Source organism: Elephantulus edwardii, unplaced genomic scaffold (genome assembly GCF_000299155.1).
Source record: "Elephantulus edwardii isolate Elephantulus edwardi_28Jun2011 unplaced genomic scaffold, EleEdw1.0 scaffold00077, whole genome shotgun sequence".
In the NCBI taxonomy this organism is placed as follows: Eukaryota; Metazoa; Chordata; class Mammalia; order Macroscelidea; family Macroscelididae; genus Elephantulus; species Elephantulus edwardii.
Genome location: NW_006399827.1, coordinates 15057100 through 15081455, shown reverse-complemented (window position 1 = coordinate 15081455; position 24356 = coordinate 15057100). Strand labels below are relative to the sequence as shown.

Here is a 24356-nt window from a genome sequence, read left to right as displayed (position 1 = left end):
CTTTGACAAGCACTGTGGCAATTGGACAATTAAAACAGACATTCGGAAGGCGGGGAAGAAGAACAAACTGGGGAGGAGGGTGGAGAGAATGGTGCAGCAATGAAGGAATGAAAACCCAAAATCCCTGTAAAAATTCATTAAAACTAATAAAATTTAATAAAAAAAAAAGAAAACAAAAATCCTCACCACTAGATCAATAGGCAGCATCAGGATAGGTGATGAAAAGATTAAAGTTGTCAATGATCTCTTCCTGCTAGGATCCACAATCAACTCCCTTGATACTGGCAGTCAAGAAATCTAAACCACATGTTGCATTGAGAAACTATCCTGTCAAAGAACTCTTTAAAGTACTAAAGAGCAATGACATCAGTTTAAAGACTAAGGTGTACCTGATAAGGTGTGATATTTTAGTTGCTTTCTGTGCGTGTAGTCACTGAACAATAAAGAAGAAATACTGAGGAAAAAACATATGCCTTTAAATTTTTTGTTGGCAAAGAATATTAAATATATCATGGGCTGACAAATGCACAAACAAATCAGCTCTATAGGAAGTAAAACCAAAGTGCTACTTAGAAGCAAAGATCTGTTTTCCAGTGTTAACTTCTTGTTGTTTTGTTTCTGTTATGTACTGTAAAGTAGGAATCAACCCACAGCTGACCCTCTAGTGCGTTTTAAAAGGGTGTAAATCTCATGCGAATAGAGTGCTCATCTGGCTCCTGTGGAGAAACTAGTGGATCAGAACCATTTGGTATCTAATTGGCTGCACAGTTCCTTACCACTAGGACACCAGACTCCCTCGTGATAACTAGCTTAGGTGATTTGATTATATGAAACTTTCCACAAACTCAATGTGGTACATATTTAAAATTAATTTAGAGCATATGAATTTAGAGCATATTTCCTCATGTTGACAAATAGACTCCACCAATGAATTTTTAATAATAAGAGCTCAGTAAGCATTTTTTCTTGTAAAAGATAAACAGCAACAGAAAAGCACCATCAACGTACAGTTTTATGTGGAACCTGAAGGGTCCTCATGAACTGTCAAGTGGAGATGGACTCCCACCAGGTCAAGATGTGTTACTTGTTAAAAACCCAAGAAGTAAATAACCAATCGTGGTAACAAGTTTAAATTAGATCTTAAGTATTTAAAAGCAAGGACATCAAATGAAATTTTTCAAATTACCAAAGAGTTATAATCAATGGAGGGTTATGGAAAATATCTTTTCCTCAGAATTACTGACTGAGAATCTTGGAATAAGAAGCATCCTACAATGTGGTTAGTTTTCTCTATTCCTATTTGGGGAGGTTGTACTCACAGTTTCTCAGTCCAACGGTAGGCCTTCCAAACATTCTTATCAATGTAAGAAATATTATTGCCTTGGAGATTTCTGTAAAGACACATGGTTCATATTTTTAATACTCAGGATGAGGTATTAACCAAATAAATGTAAAGAATCATGAGATATTTATGGAGAATTTGGAAAAGCAAAATGTATCAGCTTCCTAATTTCCACAGCTGTGAGCTGCCAAACTGGCCCAGTTAATGAAGACAGCCTGTGAGGGGCAGAGACACAAATGATGAGGTCATCACCTCAGGACTTGAACTTCCTATCTGTCTGATTCCTTCTCTCTTATCAGACGCCAGGCAACAGCACAGTTTTGGACAAAGGTATCTACTGACATCTTTCCGAGTATAGAAGGACAAATTAGATATTCAAGGCACTAATGAACCAGGGTTGGAAGAATTCACAGATACATTACTTCATGAAAAAATGCAACTAACTGAGCAAGAAGATGTCACCTCATTAAAAAGGACGTACAGATCTGCTTGTATAAAAATTAAAGAGGAAGAAATTGGAAGGAGGGATATGTAGCTTACAGTGGTAACAGGAGTTACATGATCAGTGAGAAAAAGGAGGGTGAAAAGGCGAGGGTGGGACAAACATTCCCATTTCATCCCAAATACTTCTGCAGGGTTTTTCTTAAAACACTGTGGAGATGGATCCTCAAATGCCATGTGTTATCAATAATATGTTACACTATTGAGGGTCAGTGCCAGTCACTAACTCTGCATAAGGTTTTGATTCTTTGACTGACACAATGGGCTCTATTATGTCACTAAGTGTGAGGATGACCCAGGACAGGACAGGATTCAGATCTATTTTTCATAGGGTTACTATAGGTCATATTCAACTTGACAGAACATAACTGCCTTTCACTCCGTTCCCTTCCCTCAGCAATATCTTACCTATTCTGTTTAAAGCATCAAATAGGTGGCATTTGGAATGGAGTTAAAATACTTACTTTGCTGCTCACCTGCCTAGCAGATGTTTCTGTTCATTCAAGTCTTCACTTGTAAGATGCCTAAATTTCATCCTTCCTCCTCAAACAGCTCTCCTTCCTGACTTTTGAGTTTCCATCTGTGTTCTACCACCATCATTCCCCTAATCATCCAGGACACAGACTCTGGAGTCATGACTGGGTTCTCCTCGTTCCTGTACACTCCTTCCCCACCTCTCTAGTCAACACTATATCCTGTCCTCCTTTCCTTGTAGTGCTCCCAGGATTCTCCTGCTATTCCCATCCCAATCACTCTGCTTCAGCCCCTTTTCACTTTCCTCCTTCTAGTTTTTCCAGAACTTTCTTTTTGTTCTCCTCACATCTCCTCTTACATAACTTTACACATATATTCTAAAAGAACACTCCTGTTTGAATCAGTTCTTGCTTGCCTAAAAATGTTCCACAGCTCTTCATTTCTCATGGTGTAACTTGGAAACCTCTCTTGCTGGAATTTAAGGTCTTTTACAACTAACTTTCATTGTTTCCTAATACAATTCCTTGACACCAGACTCATCTACTAAATCTTTTCATTCCTACAGCCATGCCATTGCCCAGGGTCTTTTGTCTAGTCTTTATTTTAATTTAGCAACTCCTACTCATTTTGGGGGATCTCTGGTGTCTAACTGCTAACAATTGCACTGCCAACCTAAGTGAATGTGGTTGGAATCCACCAGCTGCTGTGAGGAAGAAAGATTGGCAATCTCCTCCTGTGCCATTTGCTGCCTCTGAACATCTAGAGAGTCAGCTATGAGTTGGTCTTGAATGTAGGGTACATAAAAAGATCACAACAACTCACTCTTTTAGGGAGCACTGATTGGCAAGTCCTTAACAAGCTACAGAGCTAACCCAAAGCCACACCTGTAAGATAGTTCAAATCTACCAGCAGCTCTAAGGGAGGAAGATGGGCAATCTCTTCTGTGCAATTTACCGGCACAGAAGTTGCATGGATGGTCAGCTATGAATCCATTCCAACTTGAAGGCAATGAGTGAGTGACTCATCCTTGGGATTAAAATTTTATTTTTTCTAGGCAACTTCCTCTGCTTTCTACCAGGTAGCCATTAGATTCTAGTGAACTACAATACACATACTCTGCACCTCTTTTAGAACATGATTATATATCACTTCCTTTTTCATAAATATTCCTTCTCTTCCTTTAATCTGACATGTTCCCAAGGTAATGCCTTACGCTTTTGAGACTTTTCCAGTGCCTAGTCCTGTTAGGCGCCTCTAACATGTGCCATTCATAGAAAGCCACAGATAAAGACCTAACAATGAATACATGGGTCTGGACATAATGAAGGATAAAAGAATAATAGTTACCATTCATGTAAATGCCTTATGCACTTGTTTAAATCACCCAACAATCCAATGACATGGTGATTCAATGTGGAAATTGTGGAGCTATGGAAATTGAATCATAAAGCTGAGTTCAAATCTAAGCACTTTACTCTAGAATCTCTCCTCTTAACCACTCTGTTGTATGATCTTCATTGAGACGAGAAAGGACCATAATCCCATAAAGAGGACAGAGCAAAACTGACAATGGAGCAGAAGTTAAGGCATGAAATTAAGATGCTTCAGGAAAATGGGCATGAACCACAGCCTCCATCAGCCTGAAAACAGAACATCCGGATGATGCCCAGCTACCACTTCTGACTGCTGTGACTGAGATCACAGTACGGGGTCGTGAATTGAGCAGGAGAAGAATGTAAAACAAAATTGTAAATGCTTTTGTAAAAAGATGAGATTCATCACTCTGATAGAAATGGTTTGTAATCCCAAAGTTTGACCCTTAGACACCCTTCAAACCTAAGGCTGAACTCATGTCAAACAACATACAGGCCCATAAAGTGAAAACACCATGAGGAATATTTTCCTTAGCACAATTAACCGTGCAAGACCAAAAAGGCATCATTTATCCCACAATACAATTCAGAAGGCAGGAAGGGGCAGGAGAGATGGGCAAATGGGAACAGGGAAGCCAGGGAGGAAGTGTGAAGAGTGTGGACACATGGAGAGGACTGCAGCTATTTGTCACAAACCTAAATGGGGAGTGATTATTGAATGGGATTCTAATTTGCTCTGTAACCTTTCCCTGAAATCATGGGGGGGGGGGCGGATAATAAGGACAATACAAGCAAGAAACTAGAGAACTGGAGACAAATAGTAAAAACAAGAATGAGGATCAGGAAACATTGACAAACATAAGGTAAAAACAGAAGTTGTTCAATGGGGGTTGAAAAAATGAGGAAGCCAGAAAGACCTTAAGAAAAAGGGCTGTCATGTCAGGAGAGCAGAGAACAAACAAGGAAAGGAATACTTACAAGACAGTGAAGGTGCTGTTGTACGTGTTGGGCTCTGGCACAGGCACTCTGCGGAGCTTCTTCTCTTTTGGAAGGCCAGTACAGGACAATGTGGCATTTTGGCAGACACAGAGATCACATATGTCAGCATTATTTCTGTTCTTGGCACTCTGTGTTGGTGGCCCACTTGGAGACATGTGCTCCTTCTCTGGGATGAAACTGAAAGTATGCTGAGTCACTGGTGAAGAAAGACCTGCCTCTGATGAGGCTGGGTGCTGAGTCACGACAAGTTCTGGACTCACAAGTTGAACTGTCACTTGCTTTGGAGGAGATGCAGTCTGTAAAGCTCTCGTTTCGGTAAACGACTTCAGTGTGCTTTGCTTTGTAGGAGATGCGGTTTCCTCCACGGCAAGGGAATGTGCAGTCTCTGATGTGAACTGAGGAGTTGTAGTAAGTGGCAGGTCTAGAAGACTAACTATGACATCAGGTAATTTTGATGTCTGACCTTGGTCCTGACCTGTAGAATCAACTGTCACCTGATTATAAACTGGAGATTGAGTTAAAATCTTCTCAGGGTGCTCTAGAGATAGAGTTGTTTGGTCTTGCTGGGTGGGAGAAGACTCAACCACCTGTGTTTTCGGTTCTGGAGCCAGAGTAAGTTCCAAAGTCCAAGGCTCAACAGTGACATCAGGCACGTTTGAATGGTGAGTTATTTCTTGACTTGGAGGTGGAACTGAGGCTGGGTGTTTTGTTGTCATATATTCTACCTTGACGGAAGGCTCTTGAGGGTGTGTTGTGAATTGAGCTTCTCCACCCTTAGGAGGCTCTGCAGTCTGAGCTGGAGTCTCTTGATTTTTAGAAGTTAGTCCAGTCTCTCTATTATCTACCTTAGATACAGAGATGTCTATATCTAATGTTACTTGGTTTGTAGGCGGAGCTATACTTTTCTGCAGGTTTGAAGAACGTACAGACCCAGTAGTATCCACAACTTTGTGAAAGGACTCTGGAGGCTGAGTTGGTGTCCCTTGTTTTTCAGGAGACAGTTGAATCTCAAGGTTGGTTTCAGATGGTACATTAATTTCCAGAGCCAATGGCTGAACAATAACCTTAGTCATTTTTAGCTGCTGACCCTGGACCTGGTCTGGATTTAGAGGCGTCTCCTCATGGTCCTCTGAAGGAGGTATGACTTTCTTCTGGGCTATAAAATCTTTAGTCATGATAGTGTATTCTATTGTTTCTGAAAGGCCCAGTTTCAAAGGATTTTCTGTAACACTGTTTGTGTTTAATTTTTTATCTTGAACCTGGTAAAAGGTCATCTTGAAAAATTCTGAAGAAGGCCCTGTAGTTTTCTGTGAAGTCACAGAAGGATATTCCATTTCGATAGTGTGATGCTGATTAGTGGGAATTTCATAATCTAAAGATTTAGTTGTAAACTTGTTCAAATTTGGGTTTTGAGCTTGCGACTGCTCTTCCTGGGAAATAGGTAGTTGAGGAAAAGCTGACGAAGGTACTGTAGGCTTTTGTGGGGCTGCAAGCGTTTGGCTCAAAGGCTCAGCTGTGGCAATGGGCACATTGAAATAGTGACGTGTTGGTGACACTATTACCTTATGAAGCAAAGGAGGCGGAGTTGGGTACTGAACTTCACTTGAAATGGTCACCCCAGTGTTTCCTGGAAGCTGGGTTACAACATGTTGAGGTGATTCTAAAGCCTTACCTGGATTGTTCTGAATAATTGAAGGTGCTTCGTTCTCAGGTAGCTCTGGACGCTGAGTTGAGGCTTCTTGGTTGTATGAAGGGAATGGGAGTGATTCAGTGTAATCTGCTGGTTCCATTGAATATGCATGTTGGGCTGCAGATGTTCGAATCTCTTTAAGAAATGCTTCAGGGTGAACTGAGGCCTCCTGCAAAGCTGCAGGTGCTTCAACCTCCTCAGTAGATGCTGGAGGTGGCAACGCGTTCTCCAACTGGAGTAGAGAATGTTCGCCCTCGGTAGGCCACTCTGATGACTGAGCCTGGGTGTCTTGCATGACTGTAAATGGCTCCCATTCCTCCATGAACTCTGGAGGCTCTGAGGTGTACTCATGTTGATCTGGTATAGGTTCAACTTCATCAAGAGGCTCTTGAAACTGAGTAGTGTTCTGCTGGTTTGTGGGAAATAGGGCCTCTTGCTCACTTAAAAAAGGATTAGCTTCTTTGTGAGGCATGGGAGGCAGTGCTGTGGTTTCTTCCGGCATTGAGTATTTGGTCCCTTCAGGGAACTCCAAGGGGGAACCTGGAACCTCCTGCTGGGTGCGAGAAGATGAGAGGATCTCAGGAGGCTTTGAAGATTTTTCCAGACCTGGAACAGGTTCAATCTCTTCAGAGGGCCTTGGGAATTGTGGTGGAGCCTTTTGATGAACCACATAAGGTTCAACTTCCTGCTCTGGAAGGGGAGCGAGGACCTCCTGCTCAACCGCAGGTTTAACCTCCTGGGCAGAATTTGATGGCTGTACTGGGGCTTCCTGCAGAGTTTGACCTGACTGAACCTCCTGAACTGGCTCCAGAGTTAAAGCAAACTCCTCAGATACTTGGTTATCTCTGCCAGGGTACAATGTCGATTGAAGAATTGGATTCTCCTGTGGAGTTTCCAATGTAGATGCCCTCAGTGGATGGAGACATAGAGTTTTATTTGGGCAAAGTTCACTCTCCTGAGATGCCTCTGGAGGGGGAGACAGGGCCTCTTTTTGGGGTGCAAATAGGTCCATCTGTTCACTCTGAGGGCTTACTGGAGGCAAACCTGAGGGCTCCAGATCGATGGGATACAGACTGGTAGGCAGAGCTTGCTCTTCCTCCCCTGGGGGTTCTGTGTTTTCCTCCAGAGGCTCTGGAGGCTTGTGTGTGCCCTGTAGCAGGTATGAGGGAACCTGCACCTGTGGATCATAATTATCTGGTGGTCTTCCAGGTCTCCTTGGAGGTTGCCCCTGAGATAAATCCTTGTTCCACTTCGGTCGTGGGAAAATAAAGTCAGCTGGTGTGGAACTCTGACTAGCAAGAGGTGGGAACGGGATTCTCAGTGACTGATGGGCCTCAGCCCGACTCAGGTCAGGAATTCCCACTTCATTTCTTAGTGGAACTTTCAGTTCCTGATGAGGCCTCAGCGGCGACGCTGACCCCAAATGTGCTCCAGGAATTTCAGGGACTCCCTGAGTCCTGGGTAACTTCCGGAGTCCTGTCCGGAACTCCCTGTTTTCAAAGGCCCCTGGCTTGGGCAGCGGCATCTGCCTTGGAGGCGAATGATAAGTGACCGGTCGCTGTAGAGGGATATGAGGTTGATGAAGGTCAGGAGATTGGACTAGGTCAGCGGGTTGATCAGGGGAATCAGGGGCACCAGGGTCATCAAGGTCATCAGGGCCATCGGAGTCATCAAGGTCAGCAGGGTCAGAAGTTAAAGGTGCGTCCAGGTCCAGGGCATCCGGGGTCTTGAGGTCCAGGTTCAGCGGTGCTGCGGGGAGGAGAAGCTGCGGGGTGAGGAGAAGGAGGGCACAAAGGTACAGCAGGGACATGGTAAGGAGGGCTCAAAGTAAAGGTGCCAATGGCGAAGGACGAACAGGCTGTGGCGAAGGTTCCAAGGAAGGGAATGAGGTGTGAGGGCAGCCGCGTGAGGTCTGGGTGCGCACCTCGGCAGCGGGGGCCCCGCGCGCTGCGCCCCCCTTTTATGCAGGAGGTCCCCTTTGTGAGTCAGTAACTTTATGTCGCTCTGAGTGTGAATTTCAGGGATGGCGGCGGGCTGGTTTTGGTCTGCTCCTGACTCACCAGGATGAACGTGACAGGGTGTCCATTCCCTTGCGAAGGGTCAGGACGTCACGCCCCCGCTCCACCCCACCTTCAGGGGCCCTCCCCTCCCCCAGCCCTCAGAGCTTCGCCCGCTGGCAGCACAGGCAGGACCGCTGGGCCCTTTCTGGAAACCAGAAGCTTCCTCCTCCTAAATTCCCCTCAGCCATGCTCCTTCCAACAAAAGTAACTGAATCATAAGCGCTATTTAGTGCAGCCAACAGGGCATGAACACACTTGAAACGTTATTTTACTACAAAAGGGTTCTTCTAAACTCGCATACGCTCGTTCTTGATAATCGTTTATTAACTCATTTCACTTACTAGGTGGGAGCATCACGAATCCAGGGTGACACAAGGCTTTCTGTAGAAGGGGCTCTGGCAGCGGGCAGTTTGGATTGAGAGAGGGTTTGAATGCAGCAGTTCACACTGGCAGCAGAACCCTGCCCCATCCCACCCTGATTCAACAGCTATTAATCTAAAAAGCCACTGCCCTGCTTTTCAATGATCCACCTTTGAGAACATGTTGTAGTCACATGTTAAAGGCGGCTTTTAAAAGAATTATTGAAATGCCATTACAACCCGTTTGTTTTCTTTATGCTTTTATTTTCTAGCACAACGTCTAGCATGTAAATTTTATGCAGGGCTTCACCAGGGCCTTTGCATATCTGTTCAATTCTCTAGGGTCATCATGAGGCCAAATCGGTCCCATGGCAGTGTGGAGCACGGTGTGGCTCATGGCTTTAGCGTGGAGTTGATCCCGAGGCTGCTTCCACCACGACAGGCCTTTTGCTTAATCATCCTGTTGAAACCATTAACCCAGTTTTGACTCTTCTATTCAAAAGGAAGCTAGACTTAAGGTCCAATCTTGGATAAACTCAACTTTCTTTTTCTGCAACAAGCATTTCATGCCCTATTTGCATCTGGCAAGCACGGTTGTGTCTTTAGAGAAGCATACTGCCACATTCTTTTCCTATGGAGTCACTGGTTGGTTGGCACTGAGGCTTTCTTATTAGCTGAGTGCTTAATCATCCAGTCTCAGAGTTCCTTTTTATTGACTTGGTAAGACCCTCAACAAGGTGGATTGACACAGTGTCTGTAATAACGGGCTCGAGCATAGCAGGGATCTTGAGGATGTGGCAGGATCAGGCACAGTTCTGCTTTTCACAGGGTCACTATCAACCAGAGTCTAATTGATGGCACCTAACAACCACCCTCTCTATATGTCCACCTTACTAAAAATAACAATTAAATACCCCTGCTGCATAACAGCCCTGGGAAACTCTCTAAGGCAATCCTTTAGTAACGACTCTGGAGAACCTGAGTCATCACTTTCATTACTTTCAAATGTTCTGCATTTATCAGAACCAGACACCTGGCACCACATCTAGTTTTCCTCCCTCCCCACTATGATCAGCCCCAGCCCAAGACAGCATGACATTGAGCAGTCTTTCACTGGGGAAGATGGGGAAAGAGAAATGGTTACCATGGGCCATTGTCCTAAAATACACTCTCAACCCACATCACATGTGTCTGAAATTCCCTGGAGATTTTGCCATTGTTTCTTTAATTTTTTGTGTTTTTACTGGAAGTTTACAGAAAACTTGGATTTCCATTCACTCAAGCCAACAATGGCTCTTTGGTTCGCTTTTGAAAGAGCAAGGGCTTATGGAAAGCCAACAACTAAAGACAAGCAGCAAGGGCCAGTTTGATTCTTGTCCCTGTGACAGGGGGCACGGTACTTAGAATTACCAGAAGAATGAAAAAAATCTATCTTGGAAGAAGTATGCCCAGAACAAGGATGGGAGACTCTGACCATGTTATCTGCAGTGGGCATCCCTGGAGAAGAGGCTACGTAGAGAGCCAGTGAAAGAGAGACTAGCCTTTCTGATGAAGTGACTGCAACAAAATGAAGCCGAACATGGTTGTGAGGATGGTGCAGGACTAGGCAATGTTTCCTTCTGTCATCCGTAGGGTTGCCATGAGTTGCTATCAATTCAGTAGCACCTAACAAGAACAAGGGACTTTGTGGACCAGTGTAGCTACTGCTGGTGACTCTCACTGTTCTCAAGTTCAAGTGGATCCCTGGCTATTTTTGCCTTTAGAAAGTTTTGCTGCTAGTGTGTTTCAAGTTATAAGAGTATTTCTAGTTTTAAATGGCCAAAGGGCACTAACTTCTTCGGGGTTTAACCTTGCATTCATTTTTCTTCTGATGTGCCCTGTGGATGCAGTGGGCACAGGATTGTCAGGTATATCCCAGTACAGATTCCAGCTCAAAGAGGCATAGCCTTTTCATAGCTTATCAGTCAAAAACATAATATGCATTTACTTTTAGGATGTCATTCTGTATTACATATGGAATCCTCTGGAGAGAATGAAGGAACCACCTAAATTTATTCTATAATATTCCATGAGTCATTACTAAGGACAGAGCTTACACTAGGTATTGAGGTAAGGAGGGGCTGAGTAAAGACAAAGCAGATGAGATTCTCCCTTCTTCCCCCTGCTCACAACCATTCTACTAGGCATCAGGGGAAGAGATATGGTTCTTGTCTTATTAGGGTTCCAGACCTAATAATAGAGAGCAGTGGTTTACATTAATGGGCATTACCTGTCACTGTGCTCCATTTTAAGGAAACTCCTAGAAGAGCAGAATCAACTTGTATACCCACCAGACTCTGGGTTGATGACATAATATTAGCCACTAGTACATAATTTCATACAATGATTTTTTTCCATTGCACATAACTTTTTTTTTTTGGTCGTTTCTTTCTTTTTTTTTTCTATAATTATATTTTATTAATTTTCATAAACATTTACAGAGATTTTGGGCTTCCACTCATTCATTGTTGCACTATTCTCTCTACCCTCCTCCCAGTTTGTTCTTGTCCAAATGCCACAGTGCTTGTCAAAGCCAGTTCTGATTAATCTTCTTTGTCAGTGTGTCCTTTGCCATTCCCTATCACTCCTCCCTGAGAGAGACTTCACCCTGAGTCATAAGGAAAAGGGGATGGCATATTCTCTTAGCTACTTCCTGCTGAAAAGGGACGCGGTGGGTTTCAGGGTGAACACCACACTCTACAAATGGCAATTTTACAATGGACCTCACCTGACTGGACTACACAGAAATTGGATTGCTTAAACATGTGGAAAGAATCTTTGGAGAAGCTCAAGATCAACTGTAAATATCAGGTGCTAACTATGGTACAGACGATCAACTATTCATGTCCAAGTTCACACTGAAGTTAAAGAAAATGAAAACAGAGCCTTAAGAATGAACATTTGGCCTTGAGTCTATTCCACCTAAATTTCAAAACTAGGAACAGGATTAAAGCCTTGAACACTAATGAATGAAGAGCAGATGAGCTTTGGAAGGATATCAAGAATATCACCCATGAAAAATGTGAAAGGTCATTACAGAGACAGAGGAGGAAGAAAAGACTGAGATGGATTTCAGAAGAGACTCTGAATATTACACTACAATGTTAAGAAGACAAGCAACGGAAAGAAATCAGGAAGTTATGGAGTTCATCAGAAGATTTCAAGGGGCAGGTTGGGAAGACAGAGCAAAGTATTATAATGCAAAGTGGGAAGAGCTAGAGTCAGAAAATCAAAAGGGATGAACTCACTCAATATTTTAAAGCTGGGAACAAAATCAAGCCTCAAGTTGCAATCCTTTAAGGATGCTATTGGCAGAATGTTGAATGATCCAGGAAAGAAGACGCAAGGAGTATATGGAGCCACTGTACCAAAAAGGATTGGCTGACACACAATTTCATGAAACAACATATGATCAAGAGGCAATGGTTTCATGAAACAACATATGATCAAGAAGCAATGGTCGTAAAGGAGGAAGTTCAGGCTACTCTGAAGGAATTGAGCAAAAATAGCAATTGACATATTCTAACAAACAAGAGCAGCCCTAGGACCTGCTCACCAAGTTTACCATGAAATCTGGAGTCAGCTGCCTGACTGGAAGTGACCCATATTCATTCACATTCCAAAAAAAGGTGATCCAACAGGGTGTGGAGATTATTTAACACAATCACTAATATCACACACAAGCAAAATCCTGCTGAAGAGTTAAAATAAAAAAGACTGGAACAGTATAATAACAAAGAACTGCCAGAAATACACGCTGAGTTTAGAAGAGGTCGAGGCACTAGGGACATAAATGCCAATGACATCTAGACACAGGATGAATGTAAAAAGTACCAAAGAGTGTCTATTTGTGTTCTTTTGACTATACACAGGCATTTGATTGTGGGGATCACCATGAATTGCGGCTAATATTGAGAAGAATGGGAATCCCAGAACACTTGATTGTGCTCATACATAATCTATACTTGGACCAGGAATCAATCAGCAGAATAGAGCAAGGAAGCATTTCGTGGTTTAAAATCAAGAAAGGTATGTGTCCAGATGTGTCTTTACTCTGTATCTTTTCAATCTATATGTTCAACAGATCATTTAGGAGGCTGGACTTTATGAGGAGGAATGTGGCATCAAGATTGGAAGAAGAATCATCAACAGTGTGCGTTATGCAGATGACACAACCTTCATTGCTGAAGGTGAAGTGGTTATGAAATGCTTTCTGCAGAAGATCAAGTACTACAGCCTTAATTATGGATTACATCTCAACATCAAGAAAACAAAGGTCCTCACTACAGGAGCAGTAGTCAACATTATGATAGATGGAGAATGGATTCAAGCTTTTAATGATATTTTTCTTGCTTTGATCAAAAATCATCACCCTTAGTACTAGAGACCTACTGCACTTGGCAAGTCTGTTGCCCAATATCTCTTCAAAATGCTAAAGAGCATTGATGCCACTTGGATGTATACTGTGTACCTGATTCAGGCCATGGTCTTCTCAACCACTTGCTATGCATCAAAGAGCTAGACAATGAATAAGGATGACAGAAGAATAATTGAAGTCATTGTGTTTCATTGGTTTAACACTCATTAAGTCTTCTACAGTCACAGCAGATTCTGTAGAGAAAGGCTTCCTGTGAACAGTGCTTTCAGTCATGGTCTCAGCACAGTGTTTCCTCCAGATGTTTCTGAATGAACAATTCTGGAGGAAGATTTTCTGGAGAACTAAGATCTCCTGAAACGGAAAAATTCTCCTGTGGAGTGGAAATTATAAGGCTCTTCAGTGCAGAGGAAGGAGGTCTACTTCTAATTATCAGCTTCTGGAGGGAACCCGTCTTTCTGAACTTTCGCTTCATTTCAGCTTTGACCTTCTGTGGATCAGAAGAGAGCGAGATTTATGGAAGATGTATTTGTTAGGAGAATGTACTGGTGACTGCAGCTTCATATTTCTACCTCTTGCATTTGCATCTTTTAAAACGTAAGTGGGGTTGGCCAAGTCTTTTTCATGGTTAATGACCTTAGCTGGAGCTTTGGAAGGAGGAAAGGTGGAAAGCCTGCTCATTCCATATTATTTCAGGGAAGAAGAGACTGCTGCCTTATGTTCCTTGATGAATGAAGGCTCCGTGTTGAAGGCAATCCCCACTATCTGCTTTGGATCCTGTACCTTGTGCAGTTCACATTAGACAGCTCACTGGGGTCTGGTCTCCTGGGCCTTCTTGATTTGGGGTGCTCTCCATTAACAGCCTTCAGGACAGGAGCAGTTCTCAGAACTAGTCCTAGTAGAACTCTGACTGAAATCAGTGAATAAAAAAAAATACATTCTTCGGTTAAAATTTTATTGTGAATCAGTTGAACCTCACTGCAGTACGGGATGTTTTGCAGACATTCACTGTTGCAGTGCATCTTGAGTGTTTTACACACAATTTCAATGGTGGTTTAAAATGACAAAGCCAGCAGGATAGATGCCTAGGTAATATCCTAGAAAGGGAAAGAAAGAGAATGAAACTAATGGTAAAAGGGTAACTTAGCTAAGTAGAACCATGTGCCTTTAGGTTGGCAGCCCAACTCCTTACATCTAAGCCAACAGAGCTCCCTAAGCTACGGCACACTACACAACAATTGAAATGAATGAGATATTGGAAGCCATAGCTCCATACACACATCCGAAAAGGATTATGCTGAGTGAAAGGAGCTAAAATGAAAAGCCTGCATACAATAGATTTCATTTCTAAGAAATTCTGGAAAAGGCAAACAAATAGGAATAGAAATCAAATAAGTGGTTGTCTGGTAGCCTAGTGGTAAGAATCTGTGCTGCAATCCCAAAGGCATATGGTTCCAGCTGCTCTGCTGGAGAAGAATGGACAATCTACTACGTGATTACTGCCTCTGAAAACCTACTGTTGTTGTTGTTGTTATGTGTCATTGAGTCGTTGGACTCATAGCGACCCTATGTTCAACAGCCCTAAACCCTGCTCTATCCTGTGCCTGTTGCACTGCCTCTGACACATCCATCCCAATTACCCCAGTCATTGAATCAAACCACCTTGTCCCTCCTTACAACATGCCCAGAGTATGTTAGAAGAAGCCTCAGAATCCATCCCTCCAAGGAACAGCCTGGTGTAACCCTCTCTAGGATGAATCTGTTTCTTTTCTTGGCAGTCTGTGGTACATTCAATATTCTTCTCCAGGACCACAACTCAAAGGAATCAATTCTTCTTCCTAGTCATTGTCCAACTCTCTGATATATAACAAGTGATTGCAAAGACTATGGCCTGTATCAGAAGCACCTTGGTCTCCAGAATGACAGCATTGCTCTTCAATACCCTGGAGAGGTCCCTAACAGCAGACCTCCTAACTAGCAGAAAACCTACGAGAGAGTCAAATCCAACCCTTGGTTATGGACCCTTCAGACAACACTTAAGTTTCAGGGGAGAGGAGCAGACAGCATTGCCCTTAATGGCAATTCCTGCCCCAAAATGTCTACACTAATCCCATTCCTACTCCACAACAGCTGCTCAGCCCCCTAAGGTCCTTTGACACGACCACTGGCTCCCTGGGCCAGAGGCGAGGCCTCAGAGTGGAGCCAAAGTTATGGCGGCAAGGGCTACAGCAGTTTCTGGTAAAGGCTCAGAGGCTGCAGTGGTCCAGAGTGATCCTGGTTCCTCTTCCCTTTTCTTTTGTTGAATCAGGACTTGAGGGTGAGGAGAACCCTCTCCAGTCCAGTGCGGAGCTGCAGCACAACCTCCAAAGCCCTTTGAGGAAGGTGAACCCACTCCATTCCAGCAAGAATGTGCAATATCTGCTTCAGAGCACCCTGGGGGAGGCTGGACACCCTTCAGTCCAGGAAGAGGCTGCAGATTTCCCCCTAGAGGTCCCTAAGGGGACAGAATCACCAGTCCAACCAGAAACCCTAGCATTGCCTCCCAGGCCTCCCCATAGGTGAAACCTTTTACAAGCCAGCAGGTGCCCCCCTTCCCCTCTGGCTACAAAGCCCAATGATGAAGCTGAACCTTCCCCAGTACATCTGGGAGGCACAAATCAGCCTACAAAGCTCCCTGAGGAGATGGAGCCCTCTCTAGACAAGCAGGAGGCTCCTTGTCAACATCTAGTGCCTCCTACAGTGGTTACAACTCAAAACACCACAAAGCATGAGGTGTCACATCCTGGGCAGAATCAACTGCATCCTTCAAATCTGCCCACTGTCACAGTTAAACCTGCTGATATGCAGCTTATCCTAACTCCAGAACCCACTACAGAGGTTCAGAGTTTTCCAACTCAACATAAGGGCCCAGCTCACCCTCCAGAGACTTCTGAAGAGGTGAAGCCTCCAACACAGCAAGAGGACTTGAGTAAACTGTCAGAGCTCCTTGAGGACAATGAACCATCTCCATTCCAAGTAGAGGTTCCTGTACATCACCCAGAGTAACCAAATGTGGTTTAACTCTACCTTCATTGCATGATGGAGTGAAAATCCAACCTCAAGGCCATCCTCAAGTTCATTTCATCTTGCCAAAGATATCTGTTCAATCTGTGATTTGGCATACATCAACACAGCAGGAAGCCTCAGTGCAGCCTCCAGAATCTTCTAAAATAATTAAATCTATTCCAACTGAGGAGTAAAGCCTGACTGAAACTCCAGATCCACCTAAGATGTTCACGTTTCATTCATTCCTGCAGGACAACTCACTTCAACCTCTAGACCTAGATTCTCCTGAAGATTCTTAATCTTCTATCATTGTATAGAAGGATCTGTGCCTTATACTTACTTATACTTACAGAGAGTAATAAGGAAGGGGGAACTTCTACTCCCTGACAAGACTCAGCTTGGCTTCCAAGTGTCAGTGAAGACGTTGAGCATTCAGTGCACATGGATGACCCAGCACAGCTATCACACCCCATTAAGTAGTGTGAACAGCCTCCAACACAGCTGGAGGACCAAATTCATCCTTCAGACCTCTATGAGAATGTCTCTCCAGTCCTGCAAGAGAATCTGGTTCAAACTCCAAATCGCCCTAAATAGGTAGTAACTTCACAAGCAACTGGGTATCAGGACATTATTCAGCTTTTGATCCCTCTACCCAGGTAGAACCTTCCCCAACACAGCTAGAGGTCCCACGTCAAAGGACACAAACCTTCTCCAGAAGTTGAACCTTCTCCAGCTCACCTGTAGTCGCCAATTCTGTCACCTAAACCCCCTGGACAGCCTGAACCTCTAAATCAGCAGGAAGTCCAATTTCAGAATCCAGAGGCCCTCCTCCTCCCAAGAGACTGAATCTTCTCTACTCCAGCAAGGAGGCCCAATTCAGGCTCTGAGCCTTCTGAGCAAGTAGAACCTCTTCCACATCAGGAAGGGGCCCCAGCTCAGCCTCCACATTCCCCTCAGGAGATTGAACCTTCTCCAGCTCAGCAGCGTGTCCCAATTAGTCTGCTGAACCTCCTGCACAGGCAGAACCTTCTCCAACAGAGCAAGAGGTCCCAGCTCAGAATCCACAGGCACCCCAGGATATGGAACCTTCTCTACCTCAGCAGGGGAGCCCAATTCAGGCTCCTGAGCCCCCTCTGCAGGTAGAATTTTCTCCAAACCAACAAGAGATCCCAACTCAACCTGACAACCCTGTCCAGAGGTTGTACCTTGTCCAGCTTCGGTAGAGGCCCCATCTCAGCCTCCGGAGCCTCCAAAAATATTTGAACCTTTCCCAATTCAGCAGGGAGTCCCAATTCAGTCTCCTGACACCCCTGTAAATGCAGAACTTTATCCAACTCAGCAAGAAGTCCACTTAAGAATCCCCAGGCCCCCCACGAGGCTGAATCTTCTTACCTCAGTAGAGGAGCCCAATTCAGGCTTTTGAGGCCCCTGTGCATATAAACCCTTCTCCCACTCAACAAGAAGTCCCACCTCAACCTCCTAAACCAGAAGTGCTCTTCTCAATAGTCCAGCAGGAGGCTCATGTTCCAAGTCAGGAAGCCCTGGGAATATTCAACCATTTTCACAGCAGGTGGAGTTCCTACCTACACCTTCAGTGCCTCCAAAGGAGATAGAGCCTTCCTCAGTTCAAGAGATGGCCACACCTCTACCTTCAGAGCTCTTTGAGAATGTGCATACATCTCCCGTCCAAGCAGATAGCCTCTGCCCCATCTCTATAAAACTCCCTAACCTTACAGCCTCTTCTCCACCATGTCCAGACGTCCTACCTCAGACTCCAGAGCCTTCCAAGGAGAATAAACCTTTAGCAGTACAGCAGGGGACCCCCCTTGCTAACTGGGTGACCCTCTCCATGTATCCGCACTCTTCACACTTCCTCCCTGGCTTCCCTGTTTCCATTTGCTCATCTTTCCTGCCCCTTCCTGCCATATGAATTGTATTGTGGGATAAGTGATGCCTTTTTGGTCTTGCGCCGTAAACTGTGATTTGAAATACATTCCCTATGGTGATTTCTCTTTTTAGGTCTGTGCGTTGTTTGACTGAAATGAGTTCAGCCTCAGTTTTGAAGGGTGTCTCAGGGTCATTCCTGGGAATTACAATAATTTCTAACAGACCAATAAAGCTAGTCTTTTTACAAAATTATTTACAACCTTGTTCTACATTTTTCTTCTGCTCAGTTAACAACCCTGTATTGTGATCTTAATCACAGCAGTCAGAGGTGGTAGCTGGGAACCATCTGCTTATTCTGGTTTCAGGCTGATGGAAATAGAAAATGATGCCTATTTTTCTTAAGTGTCTTCATTTCATGCCCTTACCTCTCACTTTTGTTCTCTCATCTTTACACGATCCTGTTCTTTTTCCATCTCACTGAAGATGATACAAAAGGGGTTAAGAGGAGTCATTCTAGAACCAAACTACTTAGAGTTGAACTCAGCTCCATGATTCTATCTCCACATCTCTAAAAGTATCCTCTCATAGGATACTTGGGAGACTGAAACAAGTTCATAAGGCACATATGTGAATATCACTATTACCCTTTTTATCCTCCAGTTATGTCTGGAACTTTTATGTCCACCCACATTTTTGGTCCTGGCTTTTTATGAACAGTACCTATTATATGCCCAAAAGTGGGCGAGGTACTGTAGGAGTCACAAAAGTGTAAGATATTACTTTGGGAACATAACTGGTAGATGTGAGATAAGAAATATGCATGAAAAAGGAAGTGGTAATGTAATCATGTTCAAAAGAGATGCAAAGTACATGGAATTCAATAAAATCTGTAATGAGCAGTATGCAGAAATCAGAGAAAGCTAAGTGGACAAAATAAAGCCACAACCTATAGAGAGTGACTCACTCACTGCTTTGAAGTGACTCACCTCTTTGAAGTCCTGATTGACTCATAGCTGACATTCCATGGGACTTCTATGACTATAAACGCACGGAAAGAGATCAGCCAGCTTTCTCCCTCAAAGCGTTGGGTAGATTGAAACTATGAGAAATGTGTGACCTTTCGGTTAGCAGCGCAACTCTTTAATGACTTGGCCGTCAGTGCTCCTTAGAAGAGCGATGAGTTGTTGTGTTGTTATCTCAAACCCTCCAGTGAGGACCAATTTGTAGCTGACTCTCTAGCAAGTTTTCAGAGGTGCAAATAGTACATGAAGAGATGGCCTATCTTTCTCCCTCAGAGCAGTTAAGGGATTTGAACCACACGGCTCTGGGTTGACAGTGTGACTCCTTACCAGTAAGCCACCAGATGTCCCAAAACACTGACTAGGGTTTTCTTAATAGAGAAAATAGATGAGCCCAGGAAAAGGCATGGCTGTAGGAATGGTAAGATTTAGTAGATCAATCTGGCTTCAAGGAAATGGGATAGGAAACAAAGAAAGAAAGTTGTAAAAAACCTTAAAATCCAGCAATAGAGGTTTTCAAGTTACGCCAAGAGATAGGAAGAGCCTTTTAATATTTTTAAGCAAGAAAGAGGAATGATTCAAACAAAAGGATTCTTTTAGATTCCACGTGTAATGCCATCTAAGAGGAAAGCTTGATTTGGGAGACCAAATAGAAAGCTCTCGCAAAACTAGGTGGAAGAAAGTGAAAAGGGGCTGAGGCAGAGTAGCAGAGTGGTTAGGATGGGAATAGCAGGAGAATCCTGGGAGAACTTCATGGAAAGGAGGACAGGACGTGATGCTGACTAGAGAGTTGGGGAAGGAGTGTGCAGGAACGAGGAGAACCCAGTCATGACTCCAGAGTGTGTGTCCTGGATGATTAGGAAAATGATGGTGGTAGAGCACACAGAGGGAAACTCAACAGTCAGGAAGGAGAGTGGTTTGAGGAGGGTAGATTAAGTTAATCATCTTGTATTGCTGAGCATAAAATAACTGTAAGACATGATTGAGTAGAAACATTATCTAGGCAGGTGGGCAGGCAAATGCCACCTATTTGACAATATAAACGGAACAGGTAAGATGATGATGGGGAAGGAGTAGAGTTAAAGATAGTTATGGTGTTAGGTGCTGTCAGGTTGAGTAGGACTCATAGAAACCCTCCTCCTAAACTACAATCTTAGACTGTTTCATCAACCCTCACCACCACTCACAAGAATTTTCATTCATCTGGAAGACAACAGCACAGCACCATGGTGCATTTGACCTTTTTGCATTCAGAAGCTCTTAGTTTCCTTGAGGGAGAAATATTAGATATGGAATGAAAAGAAGCCAAGTGGACCTCTGAGAAAAGTTGCTTATTCCCTTCTATAGTGTAGGACTTCAAATAATGATTGTCCAGAGATCCTATTATGCCAAAGGCTTCTTGAAACTTCCACACAGGGATGAAACATGGCAAATTAAACATCCCTTCACCAACTGGATGCTGTTGTTGCTGTTATATGCCATCAAGTTGAGTACAGCCCTTGGAGAATCATATGAACAGTGCATTTGGACCCTGCCTGCCCTATTCTGCGCCATCCTCATGAGCTCAGGCATACTTCAGCCCATTGCTGCAGTTCCTGAGTCAACTGATCTTGTTGAGGGTCTTCCTTTCCGTTGTTGAACCCTCCACGTTTCCAAGCATGATACTGCTTCCCAAGGACCAGCAGCCCTTTCTAACAACAGGAACAAAGTAGATAAGATGCTTCTCCAAAGGGGATTGTGGGTTGTGTGGAGACTGTGTAACAATGAATGATTATTTTTCCTTTCTTTTCAAAGAGAAAAGCAAACTAGGGGGAGGGAGGAATGGGCAGGGAGGAAAATGTGCAAAAATGTATCAATGGAAATCCAAAGTCTCTGTAAACTTTCATTAAAATTTCAATTAAAAACATCCAAAACACCCAAAACCAAACAAAGGAGGAAAAAAAAAAAAAAGACTCAGCTCCACCATCCTTGCATCCAAGGAGCACTCTGGCTGCACTGTCTGCAAGAAAAATCTGTGTGTTCTTTTGGCAGTTCACAGGATATTTACTAATCTTCTCCAACACTCCAATTCAAATGCACCTATTCTTCGATCATCCTTATTCATTGTCCTGCTCTCAGATGCATGGCAAGGGATTGGAAAGACCCTGCCTTGAGTTAGGTGCATGTGTGCTTTTAAACTGAAATTACTGCTCTTCAGGACTTTCGGGAGCTCCCTGACAGGCAATTTCCCCAATACTATATGCCTCCTGATCTCCTGACTGCTTGTACAAAGGGTGTTGACTGTGGATTCAAGTAAGAGTTGACATTTAGTTTCTTCTCCATATATCATGAAGTTGCCTATTGGGCAACGAGTGAGAATTTTTGTTTCAATTGATACTGAGATGGAATCCATATTGAAAACTGAAGTATTTTATATTCTGCAGCAAATGTTCATGTCCCTTCTGAAAGCTGGGTCATCTGCATATCATAGGTTGATAAGTTTTTCACAATCCAGATGCCACATTTTTCTTCATAAAGTCCACCTTCTCGAATGATTTGCTCAACATACAGACTGAATAGGTATGGAGAAAGAATTATCCCTGATGCTCAACTTTCTTGATTTTAAACAGTGCTGTGTTCCTTTTTTCTTTTTGACAGAAGCTTCTTGGTCTAGGTATAGATTTCATATAATTAAGTACTGAAATTCTCATTCTTCTCAGTGTTACTCATAGTCTACTATGATCCACGGAGTCAGATGCCTTTGCACTGTTAATAAAACATAGATATTCGAGTAGTTGTTTCTATGTGTCCTCAAGTCACTTTGCGACACATAGCAACCCTTTGCACAATAGCTCTGAACTCTGCCCTATCATGAGCCACTCTCATGGTCTCTAACACAACTACCCAAATTACCCCACTTACTGTGTCACCCATTTCATCTGGAGTCTTCCTCTCCTGTGCTATCCCTCCACATTTCCAAGCATGATGTCCTTCTCCAAGGACTGGTCACTCCTGGCCATGCACTGAAAGTATGTGAGATGGAGCTTCAAAACCCTTGCCTCGAAGGAGCGTTTCTGTTTGTTCTCTTGGAAGAACATGGAATGTTCAATATTCTTTTAAAGCACCACAACTCGAAAGCATCAATTCTTCTATCATCTTTATTCATTGTCCAGCTCTCTGATGCACAGCAAGTAATTGCAAAGTCCATGGCTTGGATCAGGTGCACTACAGTCTCTTGACTGTACTGGAGAGGTCCCTGGCAACAGACTTTTCCAGTGCAATTCATCTTTTGATTTCCTGGCTACTGGGACCAAGAGTGTTGATTGTGGAGCCAAGCAAGCTGGAACTGTTAACAATCTCAATTTCTTCTCCATCTATAATGATGCTACCAATTGGACCAGTGTGAGAATCTTTCTTTTCTTGATGTTGAGCTTCAATCCATATTGCAGACTACAGTCTTTGACCTGCAGCAAATACTTAAGCTCCTCCTTGGTTTCAACAAGTATGGCTGTGTCCTCTGCATAGTACAGGTAGTTGATGAGTCTTCCTCCAATCCTGGTGCCGCATTTCACTTAATAAAGTCTAGATTCTGTATTATGCATTCTAAGCAAATATCTATCTGACATCGGCAATAACATCCCTGGTGAGACGGCCTCTTCTAAACCAAGCTTAAACTTTTGGCAATTCTGTCAATGTACTGTTCCCTTTCTTAGGAATGAGAATATGGATCTCTTTCAGTTAATTGGCCAGGTAGCTGTCCTCTAAATTTCTTGGCATGTCCAGGGCTGCATCTATTCATTGAAACATGTCAAATGGTATTCCAGTGATTCCTGTGACATATTTTTAGTCAATGTCTTCAATGCAGCTTGAAATTGCTCATCACTACTGACTTTATCATAAACTGTTGCCTTTGTTGTTCTTTGCTATCGATCTGGAACTGACTCATAGTTGACCCCGAGTAGGTTTCCAGAAGCATTAAATCACATGGGAAGAGATGGCTCTAGATTTGAACCATGTGCCTTTGGGATTATATCACAGCTTCTTATCACTAGGTCATCAGAGCAGTACGGGCCAATTATTTTATGTAGAGTGACTGTGTATGCCCTCCATCTACTCCCCCTTCCCCATCTTGTTTTGATGCATCCTGTATCTTTCCACATTTTTCCCATACAGTTTTTCAGTATTGCAAATGAATTTCTTTTTCAAACTTTTCTCTTTTTATTTCCAACCACAGCACTTTAAAAATTCTGTTATACTACTTATGCTACTTTGGATATACCAACTGCATAGTAGTGCCCAGATATCATTACTTAATGTTTTAATAAAAGTTTATATAGCGCACAAGAAGGGCGATGGGTGCAGTAATTCTTATTTGCTGAGGACTGGTGACTTGGCAGCTTAATATCTGGGAACAGACTGCAACCCCTAATTCCCTAAGCTGCCCAAGCCCTGCACCCCCCATCCCTGCCACAGCACCGTGTCCAGGGACACCACCCCACCACCATCCCGCGCCCCCACACTTTTGGCACACCCTGGTGGCCTCGCCACAACCCTGCAACCCCTGGCAGTGCTCCAGGGCCACTAGAGACTCCTTCATGCAACACAACAACAGCCGTCGACAGTACGATTCTGAGTCAGCACACAAAGGCACACCATGGAGATAGCCATCATCTGAAGCCACCAGTCGAGCTACTGTGGGCCTGATCTGCCACGAGAAAGGCTGGTAGGATCCTAATTGGGTTTTCTTGGGCACCGCCAATTGTTTGGGAGAGTTCCCAAAGGTGAGCCCACTGGTGGGAATTTGGCTGAGCTCTCTCAGGGCACATCAACTGCCCAGGAAAGAGCAGAGCAGTGATAATTTGGCGGAACTTTTGTGGATACTGCAGACCAGCCAGAGGCGAGTGGGTTGCTGGAAATTTGACTTTGTCTTGTTGAGTCCCCTTGACCCGGAGATAATTTGGCTGAACTTTTGTGGACACTGCAGACCAGCCAGAGGTGAGTGGGTTGGTTGGAATTTGACTTTGTCTTGTTGAGTCCCCTTGGACCCAGGACCCTTCCTGGGCAGGGGCCACAGTGCAAGGACAACTGCATGAGCACCACTGGACAGGGACCAGTGAATGAAAACCACTGGGTGGGAGACAGACAGCTGGAATTTGAATAGGGACCCCAATTGTAAGCACACCCAGACAACTGAGGCCTGAGTGAGGTCCCCCA

At 43.8% G+C, this 24356-nt stretch overlaps 2 protein-coding genes across 2 annotated transcripts in view; one reads left to right on the top strand and one right to left on the bottom strand.

Annotated features, from left to right (window-relative positions):
* LOC102851281 (leucine-rich repeat-containing protein 37A2-like) overlaps positions 1-8189 on the bottom strand; it is a gene marked incomplete at its 3' end in the record, with an annotated part of 46642 nt that extends 38453 nt beyond the window's left edge. Inside the window, exons 1-2 of the mRNA XM_006889492.1 lie at positions 4669-8189; positions 1320-1391 (exon numbers count right to left, since the gene is read on the bottom strand). Coding sequence (XP_006889554.1) covers positions 1320-1391; positions 4669-8189 — 3593 coding nt within the window. The remainder of the gene's footprint in view (positions 1-1319; positions 1392-4668) is intronic.
* Positions 8190-8218: 29 nt separating this feature from the next.
* Positions 8219-24356, top strand: part of LOC102850865 (leucine-rich repeat-containing protein 37A-like) — a 49800-nt gene continuing 33662 nt past the window's right edge. The window contains exons 1-4 of the mRNA XM_006889491.1: positions 8219-8359; positions 8401-8643; positions 15343-15450; positions 15823-16227. Of these exons, the coding sequence (XP_006889553.1) occupies positions 8219-8359; positions 8401-8643; positions 15343-15450; positions 15823-16227 (897 nt within the window). The remainder of the gene's footprint in view (positions 8360-8400; positions 8644-15342; positions 15451-15822; positions 16228-24356) is intronic.